Source organism: Carlito syrichta, unplaced genomic scaffold (genome assembly GCF_000164805.1).
Source record: "Carlito syrichta isolate Samal-C Ts95f unplaced genomic scaffold, Tarsius_syrichta-2.0.1 Scaffold305641, whole genome shotgun sequence".
In the NCBI taxonomy this organism is placed as follows: Eukaryota; Metazoa; Chordata; class Mammalia; order Primates; family Tarsiidae; genus Carlito; species Carlito syrichta.
Genome location: NW_007249737.1, coordinates 308,613 through 327,946, shown reverse-complemented (window position 1 = coordinate 327,946; position 19,334 = coordinate 308,613). Strand labels below are relative to the sequence as shown.

The following is a 19,334-nucleotide window of genomic DNA, read 5'->3' as shown; positions in this document are numbered from 1 at the left end:
GCCTGAGCCCGCGGGTTCGAGACCCGCCTGGGCAGCGAGACCTCATCTCTACAATAAATCAAAAAATCAGCTGGGCGTGGTAGCGCATGCCTGTAATTCCAGCTACTTGGAAGGCTGAGGCGGAAGGATCGCCGGAGCCCAGCAGGTCGAGGCTGCGGTGGCCGGGAGCGGCCACTGCACTCCAGTCTGGGCGACAGAGTGAGACTCCAACTCAAAAAAAAAAAAAAAAACAAAACAAATTGTGGTACATCCATGCAATGGCATATTATCCAGCTATAGAAAAGCAAGTATTAATACATGCTACATCATGAACAAATCTTTAAAACATTATGCTTAGAGAAAGAAGCTAGTTATAAAAGGTCAAATATTGTAATATTCCATTTATATGAAATGTCCAGAATAGGCAAATTGATGGGCCATATCTATACAAAGGCAGATAGTAGATTAGGCTGCCAGAAGATGGAGGGAGAGGAGAACTGGGAGTGACTGCTAACAGGTATAGGGCTTCTTTTTAGGGTGATGAAAATATTTTGGAATTAGATAGTGGTGATAGTTGAAGAACATTGTGACTATACTAAAAACCACTGAATTATACTCTGAAATGGTAGAGTTTATGTTAGATGAATTTTATCTCAACAAAAAAAATTACAGAAAGCAAGTACACGGAAGCCAATTTAAAAGTGATCTGAAATATCACAGGTAGATTAAAAGACCAGAGGTAAGCTTGAAAAACAAAAGCAGTAGAGAGGTTGAGAACTGGAAGGACTGGTGACTCAAGTCAGAAAGTAAAATATCAGCATTGCAGATTTCAGAGATTAGAACTCTGAGTGATGAGGCACAGAATACAGCCATGAAAATATGTATTAGAATTAGAACAGAGGTCACTATCATAAAAGTTAAGAGAGAAAATGAAATTGTCATATAGCAAAAACCACACATATACACTGCAGCTATCTAGAAGAAATAACTAGCTAGAAATTGAGGAGGCACCGGGCACAGTGGCTCATGCCTGTAATCCCAGCACTTTGGGAGGCAGAGATGAGAGGTTTGCCTGAGTTCAGGGGTTCGAGACCAGCCTGGGCAACTTGGTGAGACCTTGTCTCTACAATATATCAAAAAAGTAGCGATGTGTAGTGGCACATGCCTGTAATGCCAGCTACTTGGAAGGCTGAAGTAGAAGGATCACCTGAGCCTACCTGGTCAAGGCTGTGGTGGCCATGAGCGTGGCACTGCACTTCAGCCTGGGGGAGAGTGAGACTCCAACTCAAAAAAAAAAAAAAGTAAAGAAAATGAGGGGTGAGGGCACAGAGAAAGAGGAAGGAAGGGAGGGAGGAATAGAAAGAGAGATGTTGCCTGCTGGCAAAATCCTTATTAGATGATATTGATGAATGAGATTATAACTGAAAAATACATGCCTACAAAGAGAAAATATTTTTACCTAAGAATAAGATTAAATGTTAGTTAGTCAAAATTATCAAACTAGTAATCCTAATTCATTCAACAACTTTTTAACTAAGCAACTACTATGTCATAGACATTTTGCTAGAAGATAGAAATGCAAACAACTTATTTGCCAAATATTCTCCAGCAACATTCTAATTCTAATTTTTTTCCTGTTAAAATTGGGGATAACACCAACTTTGTAACATTGTTACCAAGATTATAGATAATATAGGTAAAACATAGGACTCTGTACACAGTAAGTGCACAAAACAAATATTTTTTTCACTATTAAAGACAATCTCTTTCTTCAAGGAGCTAACAATCTGTTGAAGAGGCATTATCACCATGAATGTCTATTTAGAATTTACCATGTTCCAAGAACAGTGCTAAGTACTTTATACGCATTACCTCACCCTATTCTCATAAGAACCTTATGAATAGATACTCTTGATTTTCCACATTTTGAAGATGAAGAAACTAAGACACAGAATGGCTGAAGAGTTTGTCCAAAGTCATACAGTTAGAAGGTGGTAGACCCAGATTCAAACTCAAGCAGCTCCAGGCTTTGTGTTCTTAACTACTAGGCTATGCTACAAACCAAAACTTATAACAATATTGTAATAGTTTAAATCAAAGTACATACAAGAAACAATGCCATACAAGAAAAAGAGCCAACGTTTGGTAATACTTGAGCTGAGATTTAAAGGGTATCTGCTTAACAAAAGAGAATAAACAAGCCAGTGAGAAAATGCAACAGGTACAGAATTTCTAGGGTGGCAACTATGATGCACCATGATGCTGCCAAGGCCAGAACACCTTGCAGAATGGATAAATAATTGAACTCAGGCCAGGCACGATGGCTCATACCTATAATCCCAGAACATTGGGAGGCCAAGGCAGGAGGATTTGCTTGAGTCCAGGAGTTCTAGACAAGCCTAGACAACACAGCAAGACTTCGTCTCTACGAAACAATTCTTTTAATTAGCCAGGCATGGCAGCGTGAACGTATAGTCCCAGCTACTCAGGAGGCCACAAAAGAAGGGTTGCCTGAACCCAGGAAACCAAGGCTGTGATGAGCAACGGTTGTGCCACCACCCTCCAGCCTGAGCCACAGAGACCCTCAACTCAAAGAAAAAAAACTGAACTCAGCTAGAGCAACGCCACTCATTACACATTATTCATTAGTAAGAACGGAACTACTGGTAGCATACGTGACAGGCAAAATAAATATAAGCTAAGTCATCAAGCTCGTTGAACCTGTCCCTGGCATGATTTACAATGGTGGAATTTACCCTGTACAAAGTTATGAAATCACTAAGCTAGTCCTGAGGCAGCCTTTCCACCCGCATTAGTTCTTCAATGCTACCACCTACAATAACAACCATTTCTTGCTCCTATTAGGCTCCCTTCTCTGGGCTTACTCCCCATAACACTACAGGAAAAAGGATAATCTTTAGGAATTGGGAGAGGTAATTTTATGAGGTCAAGATCACAAACCAGAAAAACATAAAAATAACTATGGAACTGTGAAGGGAGGGCGAATAGAAAGAAAGCTGTCGGCCGGGCTCGGTGGCTCAGCCTGTAATCCCGCGCTTTGGGAGGCTGAGGTAAGTGGACTGCCTGAGCCTGCGGGTTCGAGACCCGCCTAGGCAACTTGGTGAGACCTCACCTCTACAATGAATCAAAAAATTAGCTGGGCATGGTAGCGCGTGCCTGCAGTTCCAGCTACTTGGAAGGCTGAGGCGGAAGGATCGCCGGAGCCCAGCAGGTCGAGGCTGCGGTGGCCGGGAGCGGCCACTGCACTCCAGTCTGGGCGACAGAGTGAGGGAAGGAGGGAAGGAAGGAAGGGAGGGAGGGAGGGAGGAAGGGAGAAAGGGAGAAAGGGAGGAAGGGAGGAAGGGAGAAAGAAAGAAAGAAAGAGAGAGAGAGAGAGAGAGAAAGAAAGAAAGCAAGCTGTCAAGTTTCCATAATGTCCTTAGTAGCCTAGAGTTCTTAGTACTGAATGTCAATACTTTAATTATAACTTGTTTTAGATTTGAATCTTTTGTTTTAAAATTCTACCAAGTGGCCAAGCATGGTGGCTCAAGCCTGTAATCCCAAAACTTTGGGAAGCTAAGGTGAGAGGATTGTCTGAGTCCACGAGTTCGAGAACAGTCTGGGCAACTTGGTGAGATCCATCTCAACAATAAATCAAAAAATTAGCCAGGCATGGTAGCGCATGCCTGTAGATCCAGCTACATGGAAGGTTGAGGCAGAAGAATTGCCTGAGCCCCCAGCAAGTTGACGCTGGGGTGGCCATGAGTGTGCCACTGCACTCTAGCCTGGGCGACAGAGTGAGACTGCAACTCAAAAAAAAAAAAAAAGATTCTACCATCGTGTCCCAACCCCAAGCAAATAATATAAAGGAAAAAAAATCCACTCATAAAAGCAAAATCATTAGCAAAAACAGTCAGTGAATTCTATCTGTTGAAGTACTTTAAACTTTGAGGTCCCCCATCATGGTTTTTCATATTATTTATATGCAGTTCTAACTAAAAAGGATACATATCCTTAATATACTACTCTGTGATTCTTTAAAAAGACTCACCATACTATATACTCTTTCATAAATCTACCATAAAATCAAAACTACATCTTCTGTCATCTACCTTAAGAATTTAAAACTTTGTTTCAAAGAGTACTTAAATATAAATGTAATAATGTAATAATAATTAATTAAATAGTACTTAAAAGTCCTTATATAAAATTTTAAGCACAAAATATAGAAAGATATTTGAAAATAATATCCTTACCCAAAAAATAAAATACTAATTTTTACAAACATTTGCTCGGAAGCTTGCTAGTGTGCCTCAGAGAATTTCCATGTGGCATGTGCTCCCCCAGTATGGACCCTGAAGAGCAGTGGTACACAAGAAGAGCACTGAACTGACAAGAAAAACAGAGAGTAGAGTTCTAACTCTAATTCTATCTCTTCTACCGTATGTTTTGAAGCAAGTCCCCTTCGCTTTCTTGGGCTTTATTGTAGAGATGAGGTCTCATCAAGTTGCCCAGGCTGGTCTCCACCCTGTGAGCTCAGACAATCCTCTCATCTCTCAAAGTGCTGGGATTATAGACATGAGCCACCACGACTGGCCATTTTCAGAAATTTAAATGAGCAATACAGAGGCATGTCTAAACAAATAGATCAGAAGCCATGTATTACTCTTTCTAATATTTGTACCTAGTGTAAAGCAGACAATGTTTCTTGGACAGACACCAAAAAATTTTATCAATAATTAATATAGAAGGTTGGAATCAGTGTACATTTATTCTTTCATAAAATATGACCATATAAATTATTAAGTAAATATTAAGCATTTCTGGCATTGGTTTAAAAACTGAATGAATATTTTAAATTTTACTTATATTTGCACACGGCTACACTCAAATTTATAGAAAGATCAGGTTATATATGAAATAAGCATTGAAAAAGATGCAATCTTTTTTAAGGAGAATACAGAAACACATTTCCAACAATATAAGTGATTTCCTGTGAGTTTTGAAGTCACATACGGATTCAAATGCTTGCTCTGGCACTAAGATTAGACTTTCAGCAAGCTACTTAATGTCTCTAAGCTTAATTTGCTTACATGTAAAATTAGAATAGTAACAGCACTTCCTCAGAGATTAAAAAGTAACATGAGCCACCTAGTATTGTAGGAATTAATCATTATTTATGGGGAAAAAATAATGTTTTAAAAAGCTAAACATGTAAAGTTTACCTTATCAAGTTTTAGTTCCAATTCTGCCACATCACCTTCTACTTCTTCCAAAGCAGCCCTAGAAAAATTAGATTTAGAAAAAGTTATTTCATTTGTTCAAATGCATACTTTACTCTTGAAAAATAACTTTAAGGGAATAGATATGAATGCTTAAAAATTACATATCACATAAAATATTAATTACCTTAGAGAGAACTATAAATACTTCATCATTATGTAATACAATAGATAACACAATTGTTTAAGATAATGAGAACACATTATGCTAATTTACTCCAAACACCAATATTGATCAAGTTAATAACACTAATTAGAACTATTTACTATGGATTTTTAAATGAATAAGAAATTTCCAAAGTTGAGTTGTACAAAGAATCAGATTTCTTGACAATAAAGCACGTGATCAAACTGCAAAGCATTGTTGGCAACCAAAAGGAAGGGCATTTACTTTTTAAAATAGCTCAGAAAGATATTACCCTTGTTAAATGCATCATTTTGTTTCCAGTTCTTTGTTTTTTCTTAAGAGTCAGGGTCTCATTCTGTTGCCCAGGATGGAGTGCTGTGGCATGATCACTGCAACCTCCAACTTTTGGATTCAAACAATCCTCCCACCTTAGCCTCCCAAGTAGCTGGGACTACTGGCATGTATGCTCAGCTAATTTTTTTTTTTTTTTTTTTTTTTAATTTTTTTGGGAGAGATGGGGGTCTCACTTTGTTGTCCAGACTGGTTTTAAACTCCTGATCTCAAGCAATCCTCCCACCCTGGCTCCCCAAAGTACTGAAATTACAGGAATAAACCATCAAGGCTGGCCCCAAAGCATTCTAAAAAAATCAGTGCCTAGGCCAGGCTCAGTGGCTCAGTAGCTCAGTCTGTAATCCCAGCACTTTGGGAGGCCAAGTCAAAGGGATTGCTTGAGCCTATGAGTTCGAGATCAGCCCGGGCAACTTGGGGAGACCTCATCCCTACAATAAATCAAAAATTAGCCAGGCGTGGTAGCATGTCCCTGTAGTTCCAGCTACTTGGAAGGCTGAGGTGGTAGAATAGCCTGAGCCCAGCAGGTCAATGCTGGGGTGGCCATGAGTGTGCCACTGCACTCCAGCCTGGGCAACAGAGTGAGACCCCAACTCAAAAATAAATAAATAAATAAATAATCAGTGCCTAGCACTAATTTTAGTCTTACTTTATCTCCTAACAATATAATTTTAATACAGTAAAATTAGCAAAAATTCGATTATGTAAAAAGCAGAAATTAAATAATAAGCAAGATGTTATTGAATAGAGGGAATGATAAAATATAACACTAATTAGCATGTCATATTACACTGCAGGACAACATTAAAATTGGAAATTTGTCAGAAACAAAACAACAACAACTAAAAGTTTTTAAGGATAGCAAGATTTTACATTTAAGAGTAATACATAACAAAATGGGCCAAATGTGGTGGCTCATGGCTGTAATCCCAGCACTTTGGGAGGCTGAGGTAGGAGGATCACTTGAACCCAGGAGTTCAAGACCAGTCTAGGCAACATAACGATATCTTGTCTCTATAAAAAATAAAATAAAGTAGCCAGGTGTGGTGGCACAAACATTTAGTCCCAGCTACCTGAGAGCCAGGTGTGGTGGCACAAACATTTAGTCCCAGCTACAGGAGAACTGTCTGAACCCAGGAGGCTAAGGCTGCAGTGAGCCATAATTATGCCACTGTACTCCAGCCTAGGCAACAGAGTGAAACCCTGCCAAAAAAAAACACAAAAAAAGTATAACAAAATGTATAACAAAATGTAATTCATCTACTTTAAGTCACCTATGCCGTTTTCATATATACTTGATAAACTAGCAATGTTCTAATAATTATTATAAGAATCAATCAAAATTTGTTTTAATTGGATGGCAGCGGGGAACTAGCCACCCAAAAGCTATTCTGAACGCTGAGTATGACATTCTCAGACAGCAGAGCTAAGAGAAAGATGGCTAAGATAAAAAATTATTTCCAGAACTCCCACTTCACTGTGTGACCTCCAAATAATCACTTGATCAGCTTGCGATTCTACTTCTCCATCTAGTAACATTTATTTTTGAAAAGTTTTTAGATCTCCAAAGTAGAAAATAACTATAAATTATTCTATCAAGAAATGCCTACTATAAAATGAGATACTCTAGCATAAGGTTAAAGCAAACGGGCAGTGCTACACCTCCACAGTACAGAAACAGAAATACTTCTGCCCTGATCAGAAGTTTGCTATTGTCTTCAGCAGTAGTCGGCAAACTACACATTGTTTCCTTAACCTAGAAAACATTTCCCCTTCCCAATAATCCTCACTCCCTTCACCTTTTCATTGTTTAAAGTGGAACTTACACAAGAGAATGAATACATCTATACAAGGATAGTCATTGTTTGGAACAGGCTGGAAACCTAGACATCCAGCAGTAGGAACTAATATAAATAAATGATGGCATATCCTTCCCATTATGTGAGGCAGCAAGTTTTTAAATTAGGTTGGCCTATATTATATCTACTGATATGGAAATAGAAATATGAGAGTATTACATGGGGGAAAGCAAGCTACAAAATTATATATACAGTTAAGTGAGCTCAATTTTGTGGTAGAGGGAGTAACTGTTGGGATACGCACAGGAAACTATCTGGAAGCAAGTTTACCAATCTATTAACTATAACTCTGAAGAATGAGAATTTAAGAACAGAAAGTGTAAATAAGGATTTGCATTTTTTACTACTTACATTTCTTAATTATTTCACTACTTTCAACAACTATGCATCAGCTAATAAAGGGGAAAAAGAAATGTTAGACACCATCTCACCTCTTGGCTCATCAGCTAAAGCTGAGTGGCATATCTCCCTTGTATCCCCCAGAACCTGATATGTATCTCCATCAGTGTTCATCACTGTTCATTCCTTTCACTAGTCTGAATTCTCCATAGCAGTGTAGACAATCAAAATGTTCGATGAATCAAGAAACAAGTATTTGCTCTAATTGTCAGATACTCTCTTCAGTTACTTTTTTTTTTTTTGAGTTGGAGTCTCACTCTTGTTGCCCAGGTTGGAGTGCAGTGGCACACTCACGGCCACTGTAGCCTCAACCTACTTAGCTCAGGTGATCTTTCCACCTCAAACTTCCATTCAGTTACATTTTTAAACTCTATTTACCTTGATTCAATCTTCAATTTGTTTCAAGTAAATTAATGCAAATGGCCAGTTTAGGGTTTGATTTAACCATTGGTTTCTTCTAACACAATGTTCATAGAAACTTTATGTGCATTCTTCAACCTTATTTCTTTGTGCAATTCTACTAAATTACTTTTGTGAAATTATACTTTTTTTAAATTAGAAAATATAGCTTATTTAAAAGTAAATGAGAGAGAGAGAGAGAGAGACAGAGAGAGAGAGAGAGAGAGAAAGATTCACCTCCCCAACGTAGGGGATCACCAAAATAAAAGCACATCACCAGTCCCACTGCCAGCCATATATTTGCTCTTCTCCTTCAACTTGCAAAGGATTTCATGTCTCAACAACTTTATCCTTTTTTTCATCATTAATAATATTTTCCCTCCATTTGCCATTTTAAGGCACACTTAATGGACTTTGTGTGCTTTAATAAATAAGTAAATAAACAAAGATTTTTTTAAAAAGAGAGAAAACACTTTAATACTCTGCCCCTTTCCAAAAAAGGTAACACTCTTAAAATGTTATCCAAATCATCATCCTGCATAGAGAAGTTGGTATGAAAAAGGAACAGATGTATAGAATCGTCCATTCCTAGGCTTCAACTTCTCACAATAATAGCTATATTATTTCAATAGTCACTTCCAGAATTTGCTCTGCATAGCAGACATTTGCTATACAAAGCTATTTTTAACATGTGCAGTAACAACTATTATTTACTGAAAACTAATCTGAGTAAAAACTAGCATTGTTTAATTTTGATCAGATATGAAATTATTTTATAGTTTTTCCTCGCACACACACATGCAAAATCAGTACTAGTTTGGAAAGCTTCCACTGTTTCCATTTTATCCTCCTTCTCTACAGTCTGTTTCTTGTCCAGTATTAGCACATTCAAGCAGGCAAAATAACACTATAATTACAGTACCAGTTGAACATCATTCTACTATGCCATAAGGAAAAGGTGATAGAAGAAGATGGTCACCTTAATATATTGGGATCAATAAATCACCAGTGATAAATGACTACTTAACAATCCCTTCCAGTTTTTACCATAGAGGGTATAAAACTAGAATGAAGGCACTAGTCATCTAAAGAGGGGTAAGGTCACTTTAATAAGAAAAAAGAGGATTAAGGGGGGAAAGTCCACAAAATTATAGACTATACAATGTTGCCTTCAACTGGGTCCAGAAAAACAAAAGCTAAAGATCTTTCTGTCTTGAAATCACAACAAGCCCAGACAGATTTCCCTCTTTTTTTAAGTTAACTTTCTACAAAGTCACTTCATTCCCAAGAATTCTTATCACTGTAGTAGTTTTTGACGGGATAGGAAAATACAGTTATCATCACTATTTAAAGGTTAAAATCAAATTTTCTCCATTTTCATTTATTTATTAGAGACAGGGTCTCGCTATATAGCCAGGCTGCTCTTGATCTCTCGGGCTCCAGTGATTCTCCTGCTTCAGTCTCCCAAAGTGCTGGGATTACAAGCGTGAGCCACCACTGAACCTGGGCTAAAATCAAATTTTCAGCCCAAACAAAAAAGCTGAAAACTTATTAGTAAACTGTTAAGGGCAATACCTTTAGTAGAAGAGAGTGCTGTAAACCTCATAGTTCAAAAGGAAGAAAAAAAGATTTCCATAAGGAAAGAATCTTGTGATTCACAATATTGTCAGAATAACCAAGCATTTCAAAGAAGATGGGACTACAGCAAACTCTCAATGTGAATACGAAGCAGAGTGGTAGAAACATCTAGGACTAGGCCTAAACAGAACAGTTAAAAATTTAATTGGAGACCTGTCATACTCCTGCTTTTATGGCTATTTCCCATTATTCTTTTCAGGAAATGGACAGAGTACCTGAGGCACTAGATAGCCTACAAACCACAGCAGGTAGGTAACCACATACATAGCCTTTCAGGGTTCTCTACAGGACACATCACAGGCTGCTCAACAATCACAACTATAGCTTTCCCAGGCTCCTCCATAAACAACCAAATATCTTTATTACTACAACATGAAAACAACCCTGCCTTACATCTTCCTGTGTTTAACAATTTACATGGCACCTTTGTGTATGACATGGTATTTGTTATATTAAGAGAATATAGAAAAGTAACGTCAAGTATAAAAAGAAAAGCACATTAAGAGGAAATGAGTGACAACACCCAAAACACAGAATCTTTAATTGGAAAAATTCTTAGTAAACTGCTAAATGACAGAACTGTTCAATAAAAGTAAAGCAGTTATGTTTAAAAAGCATTTTACACTGTATTTCAACTCTATTAAAACCCAGAATTTTATAAGATCTGTAAATAGGACACAGAAGAATATAAATTTAAAAACCTAATAGATAGGCTTGGGATTTTAAAGACAATCTTCACACCATAAACTATGTAGGATGGTACTTGTGAAATTGAAGTACATTCTAGTCCTTAGCAGAACAAGCACCCTATGCTCACTTCAAATAGTATACTGAATATCAAGTGCACTAATAATAATTAAAGTATTGGTCACCATGCCTAGACGGAGAGTCCTCAAAAGCAGAGATAGTATTTAGCTATCCCTTGTTTAACTGGTTACCAAGTAAACATTTGTTTGCTGGCTAGTTAGTGGCTGCCTGGTTGGCTGGCTGACTGGTCGACTAGCTGGATGGAAGGACAGGATAGAACACTTAAAACAACTATATAATCTAGGGGCTGGGGTCACTCATAATGACTATTTACCTGCATTTCAGCGTATATGTATTTATGTGTAACTTTCCAACTTCCTCTGTAGTTATTCCAATCTGCCATGAATTTGTCTGCCTTATGTAAATACTACAATAAAAGTCTTCCCAAAAAAATAGAAAAAAATAAATAAAACCTCAAAACTAGAGCTATTAATGAAAAAAGTCAGTCTTCTTTCAGCATGCATAGGCATATACATACCTATATGTAACCATAATGACATGTATAATCTTTTTTGAGAGAAATGAGAAATTTTTATAACAGAATATTCTTCTAGAAAAATGTAGATTTGGACAAGTAAAACAGGCCCTGACAGAAATTTGACAAAAGTTAAGGAGGAATTCATTCCATGACCACCACAAAAATCACACTATCATGACTGTCTCAATGCAATTCAACTTACTTTTTTTTTTAAAATAATTTTTAAATTCTTTTTAAATTAGAGACAGGATCTCAAGATGTTGTCCAGGCTGGTCTCAAACTCCTGGCCTCAAGTAATATTCCCACCTCAGCCTCCCAAAGTGCTGGAATTACAGGCGCCAGCCAGCATACTCAGCCTCAATTTACAACCAAATGGACTCCTTGTACATTCAAAAGAAGAATCAAAATTAGTTATACTAATCAGATGTGGAAAAAGCTTAAAAGCAGCAACTTAAAAAAAAATGTGTACTACATGTATAGAAAAATTCTGACAAATGAAAAAACTTGAAATTTTCCTTCCTTTCTTCTAACAACAAAACAGCAGGAAATATCTATTGCTTGAGATATAGGGATGAAATAAACAATGATCTTTGCCATCCTAGAGCTTACATTCTAAAAGGGAAGATAGGCAATAAACAGCAAAAACACAAAGCAAAAAAAAAAAAACCAGCAAAAATAATAAATAAGTCAACTAGATAGTATAAGGTGGCAAGTGCTATGGAAGGGGGACAGAATTCAGGGGGAGGGAGACAGCTACAATTTTTAATAGGTGGTCAAGACAGTCCTCACTGAGAAACTGACATTTGAACAAAGACCTGAAGTAAGGTAGTGAACCATGCAGGCCCAATGCAACAGCCCTAAAATGTTCAAGAAATAGCAAGAAGGCCAGTAAGGCTGAAGCAGAATAAGAAAAGGAGAGAGCTACAGAAGTCAGAGAACTAATGGACAGCCCAATCACATTCAGAATCTTGTAGACCCACAGTTAAGATTCTTTAAGTGAAACTGGATAACCACCAGAGAAAAGAAACAATATGACTTACTTTATCAAGATTCACTCTGGCTGCTATGTAGAGAAGACTGTAGAGAAACAAAGAGAAAGAAGCAGGGAGACTAGTTAGGAGGCTACAGCAGTCATCCAGATGAAAGATGAAGATGGCTTGAACTAAACATCAATTAGTGGTGAGAAATGCCCAGATTCTAGATATACTGACAGTTGCACCAAAGAATTTTCTGAAGAATTAGATGTGACATGCAAGCATATATATGAGTACAACTGTGCAAACAAGGATGACTTCAAAGTTCCTGGCTGGAACAGAAAAAAGATTAGTTACAGCCAACTGAGATGGGGAAGACTGGGGCAGAACAAAGTTAGAGAGAAAAGTTACAGAGTTCTGCTTTGGACTTGACTCAAATATGTATTAGGCATACATTCGATGACACGAAATAAGTGAACAAACATGAGTCTAGAGTTTGGAAGAAAAGTTCGAGCTGGAGGTATGAGTTTAGAAAACAAGAGCAAATAGATAGTACTGGCAGCCATGAGACTGGACATTATAAAAAAAATAAAGATAAAGAAGAGAACTGAGTTTTGGGGCATTCCAACATTAAAGGTCAGGAAGAATAGAGGAGGAAACTAGAAAAATAAACTGAGAAGGTGCAATTGATGAGATAAGAAGAAAACCAAGAGAACATCATAGAGACGGGAAGTGAAAAAAGCACATAAAGGAAGAAGGAATGATCAAGTATGTCAAAAGTGCTGACAAGTCAAATAAGAAGAGGACTGAGAATTAACATCAGTTTTAAGTCAAATTAAAAGGAATGGAAAACAATTTTTCAAATGTTGACAAACACTTCTGGCCTCATATTTTGATGAACCAAAAATGTGCTTTTTTTTTTCCTTTTTTAAATTTTATTTCATTTTATTATAGAGATATGGGGTACAAGTCAGAATTAGCTACCCAGGTAGGCTGCATGCAGGTGAAGTTTGGGTCTCCAACTGGTCCTCACTTCTCCTGGTTTAGAAACAGGCACCGTTTGTGTTATGTGTCCTCCCAACCCCCCGGCAGTGTCCAGTGACTGCCAATCCCTCCCTTGTGCTAATGTGATTAATGTACAGATTCCACTTATGTACACTTATTAATGTACAGGTCCAACATGCAGTATTCAGTTCTTTGTGTCCTCAACAGATCATTAAGTACGATGGTCTCCAACTCCATCCAATTTGCAGTGAAATCCACAATTTTGTTCTTCTTTATGGCTGCGTAATACTCCATCATGTATATGTACCACATTTTTTTATCCAGTCCACTTTTGATGGGCAATAGGATTGGTTTCATGTTTTTGCTATTGTGAATAGTGCCGCTATAAATATGTGTATGAAGATGTCTTTTTGGTGTATTTCCAGAAGAGATATTGCTGAATTTCAGCTCTTTTAGAAATCGCCATACTGCTTTCCATAGAGGTTGAACTAGCCTTCACTCCCACCAATAGTGTAGAAGCATTCCCTTTTCTCCACTCCCTCGTCAGTATCTGCTGTTTTTTTATTTATTCATGAGGGCCATCCTTACTAGAGTTAGGGGGTATCTCAATGTGGTTTTGATTTGCATTTCTTTGATGATTAGTGAGGTTGAGCATTTTTTCATATATCTGTTGATACAGGCTTGTGTATCTTCTTTTGAAAAGTGTCTATTCGTGTCCTTTGCTCACTTTTGTTGTTGTTGTTCTGAATTGGAGTCTCACTCTGTTGCCCAGACTGGAGTGCAGCAGCACACTCAAGGTCACCCCAGCATCGACCTGCTGGGCTCTGGCAATCCTTCCGTCTCAGCCTTCCAAGCAGCCAGAACTACAGGAGCGCACTACTATGCCCAGTTAATTTTTGATTTATTGTAGAGACGAGGTCTCACCAAGTTGCCCGGGTTGGTCTCGAACTTGTGGCATCAGGCAATCCACTCGCCTTGGCCTCCCAAAGTGCTGGGATTACAGGCTGAGCCACCAAGCCCAACCTGCTCACTTTTTAATAAAGTTTGTTTATTTTAAGGTTGTTTGTTTTTTTCTTTCAGCTCGTTTGAGTTCCTTGTAGATCCTGGATGTTAGCCCTTAGTCAGATAGATAATTAGCAAATATTTTTTCCCATTCTATGAGTTGTTTCCCCACTCTCTTGAGGGTTTCTTTTGCTGTGCAAAAGCTTTTCAGTTTGATGAGGTCCACTTGTCTATCTTAGCTTTTATGGCATTCACTTTTGGGGATTTGATCAAGAATTTGTTGCCTACTCCAGTGTGCATAAGAGTGGCCTCTTCTAGGATTCTTATAGGTTTCACACTTGGGTCACTGATCCATTTAGAGGTGGTTTTTATATATGGCAATAGGTAGGGGTCCTGATTCATTCTTCTGCATGTGGTCAGCCAGTCTTCCCAGCAGCATTTGCTAAATATGGTCTCCTTTCCCCAGTGATTGCTATTGGTAGATTTGTCAAAGAGTTGGTTGAGAGATTGAGTGTTTGCTTCTATAATCTCTGTCCTGTTCCAGTGGTCTATGTGCCTATTCTTGTACCAGTACTAGGCTATTTTAGTTACTGTAGCCTTGCAGTAAAGTTTAAAGTCTAGAAGTGTGATACTTCCCACTTTGTTCCTTTTGCTGAGGATTGTTGTGGATATTCATGCTCTTTTTTGTTTCTATGTGAATTTCAATATTGTCATTTCCAGGTCTGAGAAAAATGATGTTGGTAATTTGATGGGTATTGCATTGAATTTGTAGATTGCCTTGGGTAGGATGGACATCTTATCTTGATAATATTGATTCTTCCAATCCGTGAGCATGGAATGTTTTTCCATTTGTTTGTGTCATCCTTGATTTCTTTGTGTTTTGTAGTTCTCGTTGTAAAGGTCTTTCACTTCTCTGGTTAAGTGGATGCCAAGGTATTTCATTATTTTGATGGCTACTGTGAATGGGATTATGCTTTTTATTTGGTACTCTGTCTGCTTGTTGCTGGTGTGTAGAAATGCAACTGTCTTTTGCACATTGATTTTGTACCCCAAGACTTTACCAAAATTGATTATCAGTGTGAGGCGGCTTCTAACAAACTCCCTAGGGTTTCCAAGATACAGAATCATATCGTCTGTAAGGAGTGATAGCTTGACTTTCACTTTCTCTTGCCTGATTGCTCTGGCTAAGACTTCCAACACTATGTTGAACAGGTGGAATGAGAGTGGGCATCCTTTCTAGTTCTCGTTCTCAAGGGAATGTTTGAGCAAAATGTTGCCTGTGGATTTATCATAGATGGCTCTTAATGTTTTGATAAATGTTCCTTCTAGGCCTAGGTGCTCAAGAGCTTTTAGCAAGAAAGGATACTGGATTTTATCAAATGCTTTTTCCACGTCTAATGATATAATCATGTGGTTCTTGGTTTTACATGTGTGATGTGCTGCATTACATTTATGGTCTCGTGAATGATGAACCAGTCCTGCAACCAAGGAACGAAGCCTACTTGGTCCACAGTGGATGATCCTTGAGATGCATTGTCGGATACAATTTGCTAGAATCTTATTTAGAATTTTTGCATCTAGATTCATCGGGGAGATTGGCTTCTAATTCTCTTTCCTTGTTGGGTCTTTGCCAGGTTTGAATATCAATATGATGTTGGCTTCATAAAATGAGCTGGGGAGCATTCTAGTGTCTGGAATCCTTTCAGTAAGATTGGTATCAGCTCTTTCTTGGAATTCAGTTGGGAAGTCATCAGGTCCAGACCTTTATTTGGTGGGTAGATTTCTTATGCAGAAATGTGCTTCTAAGGAAGCGATTAATCAAGTATTTTTAAATAACAGTTTGGAAAATATTTCAGGAATATACAGTGACTGAATTATAGACAGCACATGAGAATAAAAATGTTCCCAACTAGAAATCCTGAAAATGCATAGTAACACTCAACAAGGAAGGTTAGTAGCCAGATTCCCTTCCTCCTCTTTCTATTCTCCACTCATTCGTGGAAGCTAAAGGTAATTAACTGGATGAAAAAGAAACCTTCATTACTTTCTCAAAAGTCTGGGGCAAAAGGTCCCTTGCCACTTATATTAAACATAGTCTAACTACTACAAATAGAAAGACTACTAATCTATCTCTGACTCTCCATGAGACAAGGTACAAATCAAGATCTGTGCTTTCTTATCTTTCTATAAAATGATGATTAATTGTATTTCAACTCTATAATTCATTTTGTATACCTACAGTAACTGTTACCCTTTGCTGATGAACTCTCAAAATTGAAAGGAACATATATACATAAGACCAATCATTTGAAATTAATTTCATTAACTGTTTAGGATGGATTATACATTCTGTCCCACAAATCTAAAAATTTTGTCTTTCAGCAATAAACAAAGGTAGAAAACTGGGTTATGTTGCTTGAATAATCTGGCTACATTAGCCTTAATGTAATCACATCAACTATATTGCTGAAAAGAGTCAAGAATTTATTTATTTATTTATTGAGTAGGAGTCTCACTCTGTGGCCCAGGCTGGAATGCAGTGACACGCTCATGACTACCGCAGCCTTGGCCTGCAAGCCTCAGGCGATCCTTCCACCTCAGCCTTCCAAGTAGCTGGAATTACAGGCACCCACCACCACACCTGGCTAATTTTTTTATTTATTGTAGAGATGAGGTCTCATCAAGTTGCCCAGGCTGGTCTCAAACCTGTGAGCTCAGGCAATCCTCTCTCCTTGGCCTCCCAAAGTACTGGGATTATAGAGCCACCACACACAACCAGAATTTTCTTTTTTTTTAAAAGAAACACAGTCTTGCTCTGTCACCCAGGCTAGCGTGCAGTAATGTGACCATAGCTCAGTGCAGCCTACAATTCCTGGGCTCAAGCAATCCTCCTGCCACAGCCCCTCAAATAGCTATGACTTCAAGTGCATTCCACCATGCCTAGCTAATTTTTTAAAGTACTTTTTAGAGATGGAGGTCTCACTATGTTGCCCAAGCTGGTCCTGAACTCCTGGCCTCAAGTGATCCTCCTTCCTCACCCTCCCAAAGTGTGGTATTACAGGAATAAGCTACTGTACCCAGTCAAGAATCTTTATACTTCAAATTATATTCTCTCGCAATAAATCCTCACCCTCCCATTGAACTGTCCTTATACGCTAAAAGAGATTGTATAATGTAAGTGATAGATTGCACAACTTCAGTAATACATGTACTTAGGCTGGTCATTTATTTATATTCCATAGTTCACCACTAGATCTAATCCACTGATTTACCAGGCCTAAGAAATACTACTCCTTAAAACACTTGTTGATCTCTATAACTTCACAGTTGTACATTCCTGATGACACATATTACCAACAAAATAACGGAAAATTATTCAATCTAAGACATCAGATTATTTACCTGAAAGAATTAAAGTTAATATGTATAATGATGATGTATTTATCTTCATAAAACTCTTAAATGTGACACTTCCATGTAAATATGATCTAAGACATCCTCCAAGTTCAAAATATTTTGTCCTTAACACAATTCAAGGGGAAAGAAGTGTAAACTACTACTTAAACCTTTACAGACAGATAGACTGGCTTAAATCGTATTTGTCCTTTAGCTTGACTCTTATTTGTCATATAACAAGTCTAATATGTATCTAACAACCCAACTTATAAAAGGATTCTACAGGAGTCTCAAACTATGACATGTCCATTTTGAATAATAGCCTTTGGTTTAATGCCATAAGCAATGGATACATATGTCCGTATGACATACACTAAAATCTAGAATATGTAAAAGGGTCAATAAAAAAGTATGGGGCAACCTCTTTGGGTCCCCTCCCATTGTGGGAGCTTTTCTGTCCTCTCAATAAATCCTGCTTTCTAAAAAAAATTCAAAAGTCTCCTGGAATAATAGCAACCACACTTATTTCTGACCAACTAATAAGCATTTCAAAATACTGTACAGACTCCTGGGTCTTATTCCACTCACTATAACATAATCCTCAGAAGTGAGGAATATATAATTTTAATAAGCTCCCAGGAGCCTCTGGCTCAATCAAGACAGGAAAAATAACTACATTCAAGGATAAATTAAGTCGATCAGCCCTTTCATAAAAACACATTGTAACACATAAACATGAATTTTCTCTTATAAAACACATAATATTTCAAAATAAGAAATTATATGTAGCTGGGCACATTGGCTCACACCTATAATCCCAGCACTTTGGGAGGCCAAGGTTAGAGGACTGCCTGAGTTCACAGGTTTGAGACCAGCCTGGGCAACACGGCAAGACCTCATATCTACAACAAAGCAAAAAATTAGCTGGACATGGTGGCACACGCCTGTAATTCCAGCTACTTGGAAGGTTGAGGCAGAAGGATCACCTGAGCCCAGCAAGGTTAAGGCTGCAGTGGCTGTGAGCATGCCATTGCACTCCAGCCTGGGTGACAGAGTGAGTGAGACTCTAACTCAAAAATAAAAATAAGAATTAAAAAAAAAAAAAGAAAGAAATCCTATATATGTTAATGTGTTGTGGACAGAAATTATCTTTAGTTTTAAGTAATAGTGGCTATTTTAAACTATTGTTACTATTTCCAACATTGCTAAAGAAAAGTAAAAAGTATGTTTCTGTTTTGTTATTTTAGAGACAGTGTCCTCAATCTGTTATTCAGACTGTAGTGCTGGGGCACAATCAAAGCTCACTGCAGCCTTGAACACATGTTCTCAAGACATCTTCCCACCTTGCCCTCCCAAAATGCTGGGATTATAGGCATGAGTCATCACATCTAGCTTCAACATGTTTACAAACTCTGACAACTAAGTTCACGAACTCATCCTAGAAAAAATGCTGCATTCCTCATTGCTGAGTATCACTACAGTCACCTTCAAAGTACTCCCCTTGGGAAGCTTGATGACACCAGTGCCTAATACACCCGTCAAAGCAACTTTGGAACTCTTTATCTGGAATGGCCGTCAGAGCTGTTATTGTATGACCCTTGATGTCCTAAATGTCATCAAAATGTCTTCCTTTCAATGTTT

The 19,334-nt window shown here is 37.9% G+C and overlaps 1 protein-coding gene across 1 annotated transcript in view; it reads right to left on the bottom strand.

The window, feature by feature from the left end:
* The window catches only part of ACAP2 (ArfGAP with coiled-coil, ankyrin repeat and PH domains 2), a 140,732-nt gene that overhangs the window by 81,056 nt on the left and 40,342 nt on the right, over nt 1-19,334 (bottom strand). Inside the window, exon 2 of the mRNA XM_008061925.2 lies at nt 5,205-5,262. Coding sequence (XP_008060116.1) covers nt 5,205-5,262 — 58 coding nt within the window. The remainder of the gene's footprint in view (nt 1-5,204; nt 5,263-19,334) is intronic.